At 35.8% G+C, this 16,482-nt stretch overlaps 1 protein-coding gene across 17 annotated transcripts in view; it reads left to right on the top strand.

The window, feature by feature from the left end:
• Positions 1-16,482, top strand: part of EMSY (EMSY transcriptional repressor, BRCA2 interacting) — an 81,575-nt gene that overhangs the window by 46,857 nt on the left and 18,236 nt on the right. For all 17 annotated transcript variants that reach the window (XM_059067794.2, XM_067038458.1, XM_067038465.1 and 14 more), the window contains 4 exons: positions 102-272; positions 6,205-6,341; positions 8,814-8,987; positions 10,335-10,533. In XM_059067794.2, the coding sequence (XP_058923777.1) occupies positions 102-272; positions 6,205-6,341; positions 8,814-8,987; positions 10,335-10,533 (681 nt within the window). The remainder of the gene's footprint in view (positions 1-101; positions 273-6,204; positions 6,342-8,813; positions 8,988-10,334; positions 10,534-16,482) is intronic.

Genomic DNA, 16,482 nt, shown 5'->3' with positions numbered 1-16,482 from the left:
TTAAAGCAATGTAGATTATGTTGAATTATAGTTAAGCTGTATAAATGGTCATTCTTCTAAAAGTTATGACAAGTTTTTCTCTTGGCTTTTCCCTTTTATAGGCACACAGGCAACCTATACTCGGCCAACAGTGAGCCCATCTATAGGTCGGATGGCTGCAACCCCTGGAGCTGCAACCTACGTGAAAACTACCAGTGGTAGCATTATTACAGTAGTACCCAAATCATTAGCTACCTTGGGGGGCAAGATAATTAGCAGTAATATAGTTTCTGGTAGGTATATCTGAAATATGTTAAAGGTATAGGTGACCAATAAGAGGAAAAAACATTTCACTGTTGAAGGATTCTGTCTGATCGCAGTTTTCTGCTTAGAAATCTAGAGCTTTGTTTTTAGTCCTGATGTTTTAGTGATTAAGTATAGTTTTTTAGTTCTAGTATTAAATCTTCATACGTTAAACTTTTGAGAGTTTTAGAATATTTAGTGGCATTTAATCAGAATGGAAGGATTATGGTTTACATTTGCATAGAGATTTTTCATTTACAAAGTATTGCCCCATTTATCAATTCATTCATACTTCATAACTCTGAAATAGTTGGTATCAGCCCCAGTCTACAGGTACAGACATATTTAAGTTTAGAGGATGAACTTACCTGTCCAAAACCATACAAGCTAGATAGAGGAAGAACTAGTATTTATTAGTCTAAATATGTTTGAGAGATCATATCTCATAATTTCAATTACTAATGTCACTTTAGCATATTAAAAATAAAAATACTTGAATATTTTTATTTGCTTTTCACCATTTATATTGGCTATTTACTTTTTAAAAATGTTTTACTCAAATAGTGAAGGCTAATATTTATTGGTATTTTGGAACCTTACCTGGTTTTTATTGGGTCATTTATTCCTACAGTATTTGCGTTGTGTACCCTGAAGTGGAATGTTAACATGATATCCATTTTCATTGATTATTATTTTTTAATTAAAATGATGTGAATAATCTCTGACCAAGCAAGCCCTGTGGATTTTAACTGTCTACCATTTTTGTAGACTAGCCATATTTTGTATGCCCCAGGTGAATTGTTCTAACATTTTAAAGTGAAGTTCCTGGCAGTAATATGATGTTGCTGATAACTCAAGGAGTGAAAAAAAAACAAAGCAGGGCATGGTATTGGCATAAAGCACTATATTTAAAGCTGTAATTTTGGCTCTACTTTTTATGTGTAAGTTTCAATGTTTGCCAAACTGAGGAGGGTGAAACCAGTAGGGAAAGAATCATCATACTTCAGCTTTTAAGAGGATATTTTAAATAGCAGTTAAAACTCAAATTATAATTTATTACCTGATAAATATCTTTAAATAGTATAGAGCACATACTTAAACATTTTTCAAAAAGTAATCATGTTTTATTAGTGTATAACTTTTTATGACCATAAGGGTTTTTCTTTACTTACATATGAATTCTTAATACCATATAGCTTGAAGGAATGTATACATGTCATGAAGCCTCTGTTTTCAAACCTTATTTATGATATAGCTGCTTTGTATGAGGTTAGAGCAATACAGGCAAGCACATTGCCCTAGAAGCAAAGAGGCGGTGAGATATATACCATACATGTGTATACATTTCATCCACCTTTGTTTTTAAGTATGAAGTAACTAATGGTTAGTCGCTATTTCAAGTGTATGGGTATACAGAGGAAGAGTTCTTAAACTTTTTCAGCACTATAGAATATACTGGGCTCGTAGCTGAAATAGCTTTATTCATTGCATGGAGCTCATTTTGCCTCAGCCTTTTGCTTCACTATTTGACACTTTAATTCTAAAGAACTTCTCTCATTTCTGACTGCTTTAAACTGATCCTTATGTTACATATCAATATTCTTTATAAAGATAGTTTTCTTATTTTATAATACTCTTGTTGTTCCATGATACTGGGATTATCGGTTAGTTTATTAGTAGTTTTCAATCCCTGTCTTTTCACAGTAAACCGATAAGCCCGGTTGGATGAATTTAAATAGTTTTCTGCCTTCATCCATGATCAGATGCTGGATACTAGAGTCCATTCCCCCACCACCCCGCAACCAAAAAGAAATGCTTTTCTGAAAATATACTCAGACACCTGGCTGTAAGAATAGAAGGCTTTAAAAAAATGATATTTTCCCCTTTATTGTGAGGAATTTGGAAAATACAGAAAGGTATACAAAGAAAATTAAAAACCTGTAATTTTCGTCATCTAGAGAAATATGTTAAAATTTATGTGTATATCTGTTTATTCCTTTTTCTATTTAGATTTTTGTATACATGTTTTTGTGTATACATGTATATTTTAAAAATTAAATTTAGATCTAATACAATCAGTTTTAATCTTTTTTCATATAATAATATCATTTTCCCATTCTATTAAATGTATTTTGACACCCCACCCCTGCCCCAGATTAATGACTATACAGTGTTCTCTCATATGATGCACCATGATTTAACTGTTTATTCATTGTTGAATGTTTTAGGTTACTTAACGATTTTTTTTGGTCCTAAATAATCCTGTGACGAACATCATTATACATAAATTATTATGTGAAGTTCTTATTTTCTTTGTATAATATCCTGGAAGACAAGTTCATGCTTTCAAAGTGCTTTCTAGAAAGGTCATGTTTTTATTAGAATAAGCAATTAAGTGGAAGGCATGACTATTTTTGCAGTTATTTAATTCATATCTTATACTATCAAATATTTACTTATACGTGTATATATAGAGAGAACTATCAGATATGTAAGTCTTTTGGAGAGCTTTGTTGAAGGTTGGTTGAAAAATCATGCCTATTTTATACAGAAGGTGGGCTCCTTCAGAGATAAACTCATTATCTTGACTCTAAGGACATTATGAGAACCTTTGACAATGGCAGGACTTGATTTTGATTCCCTTGATCTTTAGTACAATGTCCAGGCAAGGCTTGCATCTATATACTTGTCCATTTGTTCATTCGTTTGCTCATTGTTTGAGCAAAATAACACATAAAACATTATCCAAAAAACCAAGATTGTCAGAGTGATTTAAGAATCTGTGAATAGTAAAATCTGGGCCAATAAATTTTTGTTCTTTAAGCCTACCTACCATAATGCTCAAACTTTTACAGGCATCTTATTTTTGAATAGGAATCTCTGGAATGCGTCAGTATCATGGCCCATGAGCCAAATGTGATTCACATTTACTTGCACCCATTGTATCTTGACTTTTTATAAGTAAAGACTGTATGTATAGGTGAGTTCTCTAATACTCTATGAACTAGATATGGGGTCGGATGCTGTGATACACCGTGATGTACATGAGGTGCATTCTCTGCCCTAAAGAATGCTAAACAGGTGAACTTGTATAGTCTATTGTAACAGAACTATACACTGAATACTATGAAACATAGAGGAAGACTTTATTTATTTGTTTGTTTATCTATTTTTGGCTGTGTTGGGTCTTTGTTGCTGCGTGTGGGCTTTCTCTAGTTGGGGTGAGCAGGGGCTACTCTTCGTTGCGGTGCGCAGGCTTCTCGTTGCAGTGGCTCCTCTTGTGGAGCGTGGGCTCTAGGCATGTGGGCTTCAGTAGTTGTGGCAGCACGTGGGCTCAGTAGTTGTGGCTTGGAGGGTCTAGAGCACAGGCTCAGTAGTTGTGGTGCACAGGCTCAGGTGCTCCGCGGCATGTAGGATCCTCCTGGACCAGGGATTGAACCTGTGTCCCCTGCATTGGTAGGCTGATTCTTAACCACTGCGCCACCAGGGAAGTCCAAGGAAGACATTGTTTTAAATGAGTAGTACTTCTTTCTTCAATATAATGTAGATGTCACCTGAGATATAGAAACATGCTATAGGAATTTTAAACTTTTATAATTTGATAATTCTAGTGATAAATTGTATTCTTAATTTATTCATAATTGTAATGTAATGCTGTACTTCCTTTTCCTTATGCTATGCCTTTTTCTTCTATTTTCTAACATTGCCCCCACCTCCCATGTTGTTAAGCTGGTGAGCTTGGTTTACAACTGTCTCATAAATTGACACACCTGTAATGGAAAGGATTTGACATTTTCGAAGTTATAAATATAATTCATTTGTTAAGCAAGTTTTGTCAAAAAAGTGCTCCTTGTACTTTGGTACGGAGTTAAATCTTGGTTTACATTTCATTGAGATAGTTTTTAATGCTTACTTTCTAAGAACACTTTTTTATTAACTAAATATTTGGTGAGGGAGCATTGTCAGAGGAGGCATCATAATCATATATGAGGGACTGGAGTTAATTAAGAGTTAAAGTTGATGTAAGTGTATAAGAGGCAGCTTGTTTTTTGTAGCTCTTAACAGTTCACTGTTCAGAGACTGCAGGTAAAGGGAAAAACATTTGTGAAACTGGCCCACGGATAAAAGTGCTTTTTTATGTTACCTGAGCATGTTACCTTGGACTGATGAGGCATTAGATGATGGTAAGTGTATTATAAAGATATTGTAACAAGATGACCAAAAACTGACATATAACTAGAATATTCTTAATAAGGAATGCTAAAGTTTGCCAGTAGAAAAGATTAAATTTTAACTTTTATTCTTGAGAGTATATTAATCAGTTGTGTTTTTAATGTGTACCCATTCTGTGCTTAGTCATTTGATAAATGATATGCAAGCCTATAGCAGAAAAATATGACTAGGTAGTTTAAGCCTGTTTTCATAGGCAGAGAAAATTATACGTGCAGAAGGAGCACTGGGATTGATGTGCTCAAGGACCAGTGTGGAAACCAGCACATTGAAGGAGAGGTATATATTGGATAATCCTGAAAATTAAGGTCTGATGGAACCTGGAGGGCTAAGCAGAGGAGTTTGGTCTTTGTGTGGTAGGTGATAGGAAGCCATAGTAAAAGGAATTACTTGTTAAACTAGAGTTTATGGTGTGTATTTTGGAGTAGGAACAAATAAGATCTAATTGGTAGATTTAAGGCCAGATTGTAAAGGATTCTGAAACCCAAGACAGGAAGTTGGAACTAAATACAATGGGGATTTGGAAGGTTTTTGACCGATTTCACATGTTGTTGGTTCTTGATATGGTGAAATGAGTTTTTAAAATTTTTTTAGGATGTTTGCTATGGCAGGATGCATCAGAGCTATTTGAATGATAGAGAAACTTGAAATAGGGAGAAAATGTGGGAAGCTAAAAGAGATGTGGGCCTGTCTATTGAGTTGGCATTGATAACATTTTGAAAGAAGACATATGTTGGTGACAAATTTAGTTCTTTCACATGCGCATTGAACGATTACTTGAGTAATTGCCATACGGTGTGTGCTAAGCACTGAGGTGTCAGTGGCGTGAAAAGATACAGTGTGGAGCTAAGGGGTTTTCATTTTGTTAGAGGGTACAGGGAATGAAGACAAGGCAAGAAGCAAAGATTGACACCAGGATTTCCAACTTGAACAATTAGAAGAATATAGGGTATAAATTTGATAGGTAGTTAGATTTGATAGGTGGAAGAGAAGCAGTTTGTGGAAGCATGTTGGGGAGAGGGTAAGAATAATATGTTTGGATCAGTAGATATAGATCTACTACATAGATGTTAATGATGGAAAATATAAGTTTATATATATAAGTATATAAATTAGGGTTTCATCCTCAGACTTTTCAGAGTGCTGCGTATACATTTCATCTGACTTGGTCTGTGACTGTGTTTATTTTGTCTTTCTCGTTACATAAAAATAAATGACATTTCTTTTCATCAATTTTCTCTATAGTGTTATATGAGAATTTTGATACAAATTTACCTCTTTTTTATGTTATTTTTTGAAGAGTTTTCCTTTCACATTAGTCACATAGGTAATACCATTGAGTTTGGGAGAAATGTTTGTCATGGAATAGAGCTTCTAATTGGTTTCAGTTAACTAGTCAGGAGAGGAATATTGATGGGAAAGCAGATATTGATATTTTTAGATTCTGAGTTTGGTGTGTAGGCCCTCAGATTACAAAAAGATGAATGCTATAAGAGTCAATTCTTAATATTCTCTCATTCTAGGACAACTTGTAATTTATTATTCCAAGCCTTCATTTTCATCCTCATGACAGCCTTCATGTCATCTAAGGATGACATCAACTACATGTATTAATTGTATACAACATAAACAGAAGTAACCAAATATCACTAGTCCTTAACTCGGGCCTCCTTTTCTCCCCCCTTCTCTAAGGAACGACTACCAAAATCACTACAATCCCAATGACTTCCAAGCCCAATGTGATTGTTGTGCAAAAGACTACAGGAAAAGGAACCACCATTCAAGGCCTCCCGGGCAAAAACGTTGTCACAACATTACTTAATGCTGGAGTAAGTAAGAGCTTGAACTGCAGACTCAGCAATCCACTAAGGATTTTAAAGAACAGCTATACAAATATTTGTCTAAGGACTTCAGAACCCACAATGGCCAGAATGGCTTGATTTACCCCTACTGTGATGTAACTGTTAAAAAACACCACCTACTGATGCCATTTTTTACAGTAATTTCTAAAACATGTTGTTCATAGCTAAGTTGCTTATGACCATGATTTAGATGCTTAGCTTGGTCCAGATGGAAGATTCCACTGGGTTAACTACAGAGGGACCTCTGTCAGAGGACAGTTTATTCCTGCTTTTGGCCAATAGATACTAGTCTAGTATTTCACCTAGGCTAGGCAAAGAGAAATATTTGGGACTAAGACTAAATTAATGACAACGATTTGTTACTTTCATTTTTACTTCTTTGAGCTAATGAAAAAAATCAAATAAATAACAGATTCATTTATAGTTCTGAAGGCAGTTGTTAAGAGGTTAAGGGATTTGGAGTTAGCCAAACCTAGGCTTTGTCTCTGAGTATCATAATTGTTTGACTTTGGCTAACTTATTTGACTTCTCTCATCCTTAATTTCCTCATTTGTACGTTGAGGATGATGATCAGATCTACCAGTGAATTTGTTGAGTAACTAACTGGTAGCTGTTGAAAGTGCTTAGAACAGTGTCTGGCACATAGGAAGTCCTCAATAATTTTTTTTTTCTTACTGTTATTACTCTCTGTACTTAACTGTCTAGGTTTGGTAGTGTCCCTACTTTGCTAGAAAAAAAAAATGCTATACTTCATTGTAGTTGATCTCTAGTAGCTTCCTAGGCATCACAGTCTTTACAGTGTTGGTAGGGGTCTAGTATTAGATTTTTTCATTACGTGGGAAAACATAGGTTTTTCCTAACCTTAGTTCACATAGTAAGCCAAAAGTAAAGCCAGGATTAGAATTCAGATTTTCAGAATGCTTTATCTTTTGGTTTGTAATTTCATGGAACTTGATATTAAAAGAGGGGAGTGCCATGTACTCTAGGTCCTATGGTCACATAGATCTAAGAATAGTGTGTGTGAGTACTAGCTGCTATATACATCTAATAGTAACAGTTTGATACAGGAAATGATAGTCAAACAAGCAGATCAGAGTATAAGACCATCTGCTTAACCACATATGTACATGTACCTGTACTCATAACTTGCTTACCTGTGCATGCATAAACACACACACACACCAGAAGAGCTTTTTAAAAAAATAGCCTGCTAGTTGGTTTTGATTCGTTTTGAATGGTCTTTATAATTATACTTGGACAGGGCCTATTGAGCTGCTTAATAGAAGGGCATGCCCACTTGCAAACTAGCAGCTCTTGGCAAATGAACTAGAGCTCTTTCCAAAGATGCTGCTGTGAAGGGTGTACGTGTATTAAAATAAGTAATCACATGATTGGCAGACACTCCATGTTTCCCTTAGATAACTGCAGCAGATATTTAAACATGTGAATTTTGTAATCATTTAGCTCTAAATTCACAGAGTGATTACCTTTTTGCCAGCTCACCTGGGTGCTTTGCTTTTACTGGCTGCTAAGTTTAGATGGGCACACATTTAGGTGATGATGACTAAAAAGAAAAACTGATAAGGTGAAAAAATTTCAGATCCATTCCTTTTTAATTTTATGGATTTTATTTTTTTTAATTTTAATAGTTTAGTAAAATGACTATATTTGAATTTAATTTAGTTAAGCTCAAGTACTGGCTCTATAAATGACCAGAAAATGGTACTTAAGAATAAAGCAGATGAAAATGGTGAAAAGTTAATGGGCTTAAATTATCTAGTTAATAGACTAAAGTGATATTAGTAACATGCTGATGTGGGAAATGTCCTAAGTTTTTTCTTTGTATTTTCCCATGTAACCTCAGAAAGAATGTTAATATCTCTGCTGATTTCATCTCTTGCCCATACTGTTTCACACAGGCATTCTGCTATATATCCTTATAATTTCATGTTTGGGGAACTGAGGCAGTTTATTTTGTATGTGTACATTTAGTTATTGGTAAAAATGCACAGTAATTTTTTTATTACACATATGTTCGTTTCACATAAACTGTCAATAAAGATGAATGTTGGGACAAGACCTGTAGTCCCAACACTTAGAGATAACCATTGTTAGCATTTTAGTATATATTCTTCTATAATTTTTGACTCTATATTATATACATATTCTGTGAATGAGACAGTATAATAAGTATTCTTACATAAGGTGATTTTTTAAAATTCACTCACCAAGAAATATTTAATGCCTTCATAGGACAGAAGGTTGGTCAGAGGACTTCTGAGATCATTTCAACTAGGTCTAAGACTTTTGATCACCTGGAAACATTGTACTTTGTTGCAAAGTTTACAGCCCTTTGCCCATCATCCTGATAAAACCTTTCTGTGATTTTCAGTGAAAAAAATGCATATAAATCTCATATATTTACTGACTTCAATTTAGGGAGAAAAGACTATTCAGACGGTGCCAACAGGAGCAAAACCAGCTATTATCACTGCTACAAGACCCATCACCAAAATGATTGTAACTCAGCCAAAAGGAATAGGTTCTACAGTTCAACCAGCAGCTAAAATCATCCCAACAAAAATTGTTTATGGGCAGCAAGGGAAAACACAGGTATGCTAAGATATGGTGATTTTTCTTGACTCTGGTATATTTCAAATTCCTAGAAAAGATCAGTAATATTTAAAGAATCAGATTATTAAAAGTTATGATTGAATGTGTATAATCATCTGTTTTCAAAACACTACTTTTCAGTACTTAAAAAAATACATATCTTAAATTTGTGTCATGTCATGAGCAAAGGTTAGAGAACAGAATCCCCTTGGAGGACTTCCGTGGTGGCATGGTGGATAAGAATTTGCCTGCCAATGCAGGGGACACGGGTTTGATCCCTGGTCTTGGAAGATCCCACATGCCGCGGAGCAACTAAGCCCATGCACCACAACTGCTGAGCCTGTGCTCTAGAGCCCGTGCACCACAACTACTGAGCCTGCGCTCTAGAGCCTGTGAGCCACAACTACTGAAGCCCGTGCCCCACAACAAGAGAAGACATTGCAAGGAGAAGCCCACGCACCGTAACGAAGAGTGGCCCCCGCTCGCCACAACTAGAAAAAGCCTGCATGCAGCAATGAAGACGCAACACAGCCAAAAAAATAAATAAAATTAAATCTTTGAAAAAAAAAAAAAAAGAATCCCCTTGGAATAAAATTTGCTGAAGATATATCTTGTTTTTTGAGAAGAAGATCGTTGAGGGATGATGGTAGTTATTCATAATCTCTCAAAGAAAAGTATTTATTTTTTATAAGCATATATGGCCTTTGAAAGGACTTTGGATATTATAAAATTTGATTTACTTGAAACCTAAATAATGGAGAAGCTGAAGAACTGTTTTTCAACAAGAAACTATAAGGGAGCTTTTCTGGAGATTTGTCTGGGAAATTGAGGCTCGGGATTTAATCCTGTGTTGCTGGGCTACTGTTTATTTTGCAGGTACTTTACTTTTCTGAGAATATCAAAGGAATTGATGTCAGCTTTGGTTGAGAAATGCTATCCTAGAATTTTTGTAAAAGATACTAATTTACCTATAAACTAATAATTTGCCTTTAGAATCAGTTCCCTCAGTATTATAGCCAAATAGTTTACGTATCTAAACAATAAGTTTTGTGATTTTCTAATAAGTTCAAATCGCCTTTATTATTATTTTTTGTGTGTGTGGTATGCGGCCCTCTCACTGTTGTGGCCTCTCCCGTTGCGGGGCACAGGCTCCGGACGCGCAGGCCCAGCGGCCGTGGCTCACTGGCCCAGCCGCTCCGCGGCACGTGGGATCTTCCCAGACCGGGGCACGAACCCATGTCCCCTGCATCGGCAGATGGACTCTCAACCACTGCGCCACCAGGGAAGCCCCATGCATTTTTTAAATGCTCGAAGTTTATACTGGTTGTATTTTTGCTTGTGTTCTAGGTTCTTATTAAACCTAAACCAGTGACATTTCAAGCTACAGTTGTTAGTGAGCAAACAAGGCAGCTGGTCACGGAAACATTACAGCAAGCATCCAGGGTGGCAGAGGCTGGTAATTCATCTATTCAGGAGGGAAAAGAAGAACCACAGAGTTATACAGATAGTAGTTCCTCTTCTACGGAGTCCTCCCAAAGTTCCCAAGGTAAGATCCATTTTACTTCTGATTTATGTAATTATTGTTGACATAGTGCCCTAGTTCTAAAATAGTTGAATCTAGGGATCTCAAACAAACATGTATGCTTTGACTTGTTAGTTCTTTTGATTTTATTGTCTTTTGTTTGATATGTAATCCGTGAGCTGAAGTTTTGTTTTTGGTAAGGCTTATTACCATTCTTTCCTGCCTGGCATATGTTCATCAAGTAATTGGTAAATTTTAGATGATGATTTTGGCAGGTAGGTATTATCAAACTGGATAGAGCTGTGATTCCTTCTGTTTGCTTTGAGTAAGTAGGAGAAGTATGCAAGAAAGTGAATATACCTTTTGAAATGGTTGTTGCTGAATCTTGAGAAAGGATCGAGGTGGTCAGAGATGGGGCCATAAGTGGGCTGTAAGTGGGTGATCATACATTGCAGTTTGCATGGGACAAGTCTTAGTTTATTTCTGTTCTAGAATAATTATTAATAGCGTTTGCTTTCACTCTCAAAAGTGTTCCAGTTTAGAAGATAATTATATGGTTGTCCTAATTATAAGGAAGGTGCTATGAAGCCAGACTCCATAATAGGGAAAATCATTATCCTTAGTGCTATTTTAATTATGTTGTTCTAGGAAGTCACTTGAAATAGACTCATGATCATAAGTTTTCAGACTTTCTGCAAATCTAGTACCCATGTCTGTCAGTTACCTTAACCACCCATATTGTCAGGTAGTATATTTATGCCTGTACTTATAAGCTCTGATATATCCAAACAAAACTGTTTATCTTCTCTTGATCATTCCTCACTCACTCCATTTCCTCTCCTCACCTCTCCATTATTGTCTCTGGAATGCTTTCTTAGCACCTTCACTTTTCTAATAGTTTCTTCATATTGTGCAAGAATTATTATTTTAACTCTTCAGTGGAATCTTCCCAGATTAGTCTTACTAATGGTTCAAATTGCTTATTATTCCATTAATTCAATTTGACATTTATTTATTAGTTTATACTATGTATTAAACTTCATGAGAAAGCTTTATGAAGGAGGTAGCATTTGAAATGGTCTTTGAAAACTCATCAATTAAAAATTAAAATGTTGATTTTAACAAACAATATGACACTCATTTTAGAAAATGGATAATTTTCTTCTGCATATTATCAATAATAGTAATATTTTCTGAATCAATTTGCTAATTTAATTTATCATTCTGTATTGATTATGAATCAGTTTATGTCTAGTTATAGTAAGACAATGCTTATTCTCTATTTCTTTTAGACTTACTGATTTGATATGTATAGATGCCATTCTTAGTTTAACTCATCAGATGCTTTTTTTACTCTTTTATTTTTAAGTCTGTAGTTATTTGAATAATACCAGCCTTTTTTTTCCCTTGAGAAATATTTTCATAGTGGGCAGGTAAAATGTTTAGGTTATGAATTGGTGCTGAAATGGGGACCTGAACAGTAGATGTCTGTGTATACATAATCTCAGGTTATCTTTTGAAATTGCTAGCTTTTTCCCAAGAGAGCTATAAGCCAATCATTACTTCCCTAACATGCCATTTCATTAGTGAGCCTTCAATTTTCATTCTAAGAAAGGGACAAAAATTTGGCTATTTTTGGAACTGATTGAGTGTAAAGTTTTCTCCTCTTTGATCTGTTATTATACATGGCATCATTTATTTTTATTTTTGTTGTTTATCTTTCATTGCATATTCTTTTTAAAATATTCTGTAATACAGAAAAAATTCACCATTCAAAGTAGGTATATGTAATATAGTTGACTATAAAGCCAGTTTTTATAATCCACATTTACTCCTCTCACCATATCCTTGTATAGTTCCTTAGTACATTCTCACAAAGACAGGGGCTGGGAATATATATACTATGATTTAAGAGAAAGGGATAAAGGGCTTTTTTGGGTTTTGGGGGGGTTTTTTTGGCCACACCTCAGGGCATGTGGGATCTTAGCTCCTCAACCAGGGATCAAACCCATGCCCCCTGCAGTGGAAATGCAGAATCTTAACCACTGGACCGCCAGGGAAAGGGATAAAGGTTTTGATCAGTATAAGATTCATGTTTGGTTTTTAAGGTATAAGAGGGTCATACTTACGAGGAATAGAAGCACTATATAAGAGTCCATTCTTTCTTTATATTGCTTTTGTAGTTTTTAGCGCACCTCTTTTTAGTAACTTTTAATGTAATTTCAAACTTATAAAAAGTTGTAAGAAGATTAAAAAGAACTCCTGTGTATATTCTTCACCTAGATTCACCACTTATTTATATTTTTCCCTATTTGCTTTGTTGTTGATTCTCTTTCTGTTCCCCATGTGTCTATAATTTTTAAATTTTTTAACCATTTGAGAGCAAGTTATAGATATTATGTCCTTTACCTCTAAATATTTACATTTGTAGGTTTATATTTCTTAAGGGTTAGTCTATTCATAACTAAAATACAGTTATCAAAATCAAGACATATGAAGTTACAGTTCTGTAATCTACAATCCACTCAAATGTCATCAGCTGTCCAATCATGTTCTTTGTAGTTTTACCACCACCTGCCCCCGCCACCAGTCCACAATCCAAATTAGGATCATGCATTACATTTAGTTGCATTTAATTGTCATGGCTCTTAATTTTCTTTAAATTTGGATAATCCTCCAGCCTTTGTGTTTCTTGATTTTGACATTTTTGAAGGAAATAATCAGTTACTTTGTAGAATAGTCTTCAATTTGGTATTGTCTGATGTTTCTTTATCATTTGATTCAGCAGGAATTCCAGAGATGTGATATATCCTTAGCTTTGTCTTATCAGGAGGCACTGATGTCAGTTTGTCCCAATATTGATGATGTTAATGTTGATCTCTTGATTAATTAAGATGATGTTTTCCTGTTTTTTTTGCGTTATGAAGTTACCATATTTCCCTCTGAGATTAATGGTAATTTATGGGAGATGCTTTCAGACTATATAAATATCATATTCTTCATGAAACATTAATCTACTAGTTTAAGCATCCATTGATAATTTTCTAAAGCCCATTATTTGTTATATAGTTGATAGTTGGCATTCTACTGTAAGAATGAATCAACTTTGCTTGACTTCATATCCTTTTTCTGGTGACTTCCTTTACACAAGTCTTAGAATAAGGATGTCTTTTATGCCAAGGAATTTCTTGATTCTGCTTGTGGTTTCTAAACTTTCCCCACCATTCCCCACCTGCAAGGAGGAGCAATTTAGGCCTTATACCTTGTTTCTGAGCTATCTCCTCACAGGCTAGAATAGAGACCTTCATCTTCACCTTGTTGTGGCACTTTCCTTGATCACCCTAGGAGGGTTCATCACTCCTTCTATATACTATGCTTCTGAAGTTGCTTTGTACTGCCAGCTATTTTATCATTGATCATTTTATTTTGTACTTTTCTTTTGTTTGTTTAATATAATTCTTTTCCTTTCCACTAGGCTACTAGCTTCTCAAAGGCAAGGATCATATTCATCGCTATATATTCAATATTTAGCAAAGAGGTTAGCTAGCTCTAAGTAGACACCCAGTAAAAGTCCCTGAATGAACAAACAGCAAAACAGCAACCATAATAACTGTGGTATGGAGTTAAACTTCAGCCTAATAAACTAATTTTTGTTGCCTGAGTCCAAAACATTTTTTCCTTTTTGGCATTTCCCCTAACCTAGCGGGTGGGCCTTTTAAGCTGTATATACCCCTGAAGTATTTTTACATACTGATAGCTAGATGACCAACCATAATAGTTCAAGGTCATACTTGCCTAGATCACTTACTGAAGATTGAGCTGAATGCCTTCCACAGCTCCTGAGCTTTCCTTCCTATTTGGATCTTCTTATTTTCCCTTTCTCACTTGGGAATAGGGTTATTTGGCTTATTGGGTTCTAGATTTTTTTTAAAAAAGAAAGAAAAAATGTTAAAAGTTTTCTTTATTTATGTTCTCTTTATTTCCGAAAGGTTTTAAGGTAGATTAGCTAGAATATAAGATTATGTGAAGTAAAATGGAAGAGAAAAAGGAGACAAAACCAAGGGTAAGGATTTAAGATGGAACATGGTATGAGGCAAATATAAAAATGCATCCTGTAAAGACATTGCTTTAAGTAGGCCACAACTTGGTTTCTAGGATGATTTTTCCAGAAGCTTCATGATCTTGGTAGGTCATGGTGAGAGTGAGGAATAAATCGAGGTTAAGCAAAACATACCTATTGCAGAACTTTTCAGAGCCATTATATGCTAATATATGTTGTGAAAGATGAAGGATATAATGTAAAATGCCCCCAACTTTTTTGACCATGGAACCCTTCGTTTGCAGAACATCTTTTTAAAAAAAATTTATTTAGTTAGTTTTGGCTGTGTTGGGTCTTCGTTGCTGCACACAGGCTTTCTGTAGTTGCGGTGAGTGGGAGCTACTCTTCATTGTGGTGCGCACGCTTCTCATTGTAGTGGCTTTTTTTGTTGCGGAGTACGGGCTGTAAGTGTGCAGGCTCAGTAGTTGTGGCTCGTGAGCTCAAGAGTGCAGGCTCAGTAGTTGTGGTGCACAGGCTTAGTTGCTCTGTGGCATATGGGATCTTCCCAGACCAGGGCTCGAACCCGTGTCCCCTGCATTGGCAGGCGGATTCTTAAACCACTGTGCCACCAGGGAAGTCCCTTTTGCAGAACATCTTGAGGAATTAATGTTCTGTGGAACATGTGGGGCAAAGCTGTATAAGCAGTTAAATACTGTGAAGGCCTTGGGCTTTATGACAGTATTTCAGAGGGAAGGTACCTATTACATCATGGAAGGGATATAGACATCTTGGGTTTAGTTTAGAAGAGATGGTTTAGATGTATAAGGCATCTGGGAATCATTTTATATGAAGAATGGTAGGTGGAGACAGGACATTTATCATGGAGAAGAGAAGATGAAAATTGGGTGGGGTTGTGGGGGACATGGAACTGTTTTCAGTTATCTTGAAGACTGTGACATGGAAGAGGGAAAAGAATTGGTCTTTGGTAGGTACATGGACAGAACTAGAACCACTGAGTAGCAATCAGAAGACCTGTTTCCACTCTATATAAGAAAATTTTCTAATTGTCCTAACAGTTCAAAAATGGAAAGAAACTGTCTTAGAAAGCAGTGAGTTCTGTGGTGCTGGATTCCTGGACTGTTAGGGATATTTTGAAGATTTTAGCATAGGATTGATGATAGTATTAAAAATACTTTTAGATTGTCATTTTTAGCTGAGAGATCTTATGATTCTTTGCAAATGTGATATAGGCTTTTTATAGTAAAGACATAGGAGACATTCTTCCATAGAGATGCCTGAATCTGCCTTTGGATATAGCAATACAGTGTTTATCTCTAGTACCTAACATGTAGTAGATGCCCAATAAATATTTGTTAAATGACCTGTGGGGAAAGATATCTGAGGGTCAGTAGGCCATAATCCTCAAGAGACATAGGAAAGTCTAGATGGATGCACACTGCATAATCAAATGGAACTGTTAGATCAGGCTCCTGGTGTCTCAGTCATTGCACTCTGACCCCAGCATCAGACTTGGTAGGCAGTAGATTTATCTAGTCTAAGCATAAGCCAAAAGTAGAGAGGAAAATCACTCAAGGAATGTTTTTCACATTTAGGTTCACACCCTCATTCTGTGTCACAGCAGTTGGGGTTGCTGCATCGGTGCTTTGTATGGTCAGCTACACTTTCTGAGTATGGGCAGAAAGAGAAAGACCAATCTCCCCAGTCCTATGGGATGATGTTATGTGGGGTGGTGCCTCTGACAGGTGGTCCCATGTGGAAATTTGTTCTCCTTTTCCAGTCTTATTCTACTTTATCTCTCTACCAGTGCAGTTTTTGCTTTCTTCTGGGTATTCAGTGTGTGTATTTTACAGAGTTGGGTTGCAAAGTCATTCTTTGCCTATAGGTCCTCTCACCTAGCCAGGGGTACTTATAGC

Source organism: Kogia breviceps, chromosome 7 (genome assembly GCF_026419965.1).
Source record: "Kogia breviceps isolate mKogBre1 chromosome 7, mKogBre1 haplotype 1, whole genome shotgun sequence".
NCBI lineage: Eukaryota > Metazoa > Chordata > Mammalia > Artiodactyla > Physeteridae > Kogia > Kogia breviceps.
This window is presented reverse-complemented; position numbering and strand designations above follow the sequence as displayed.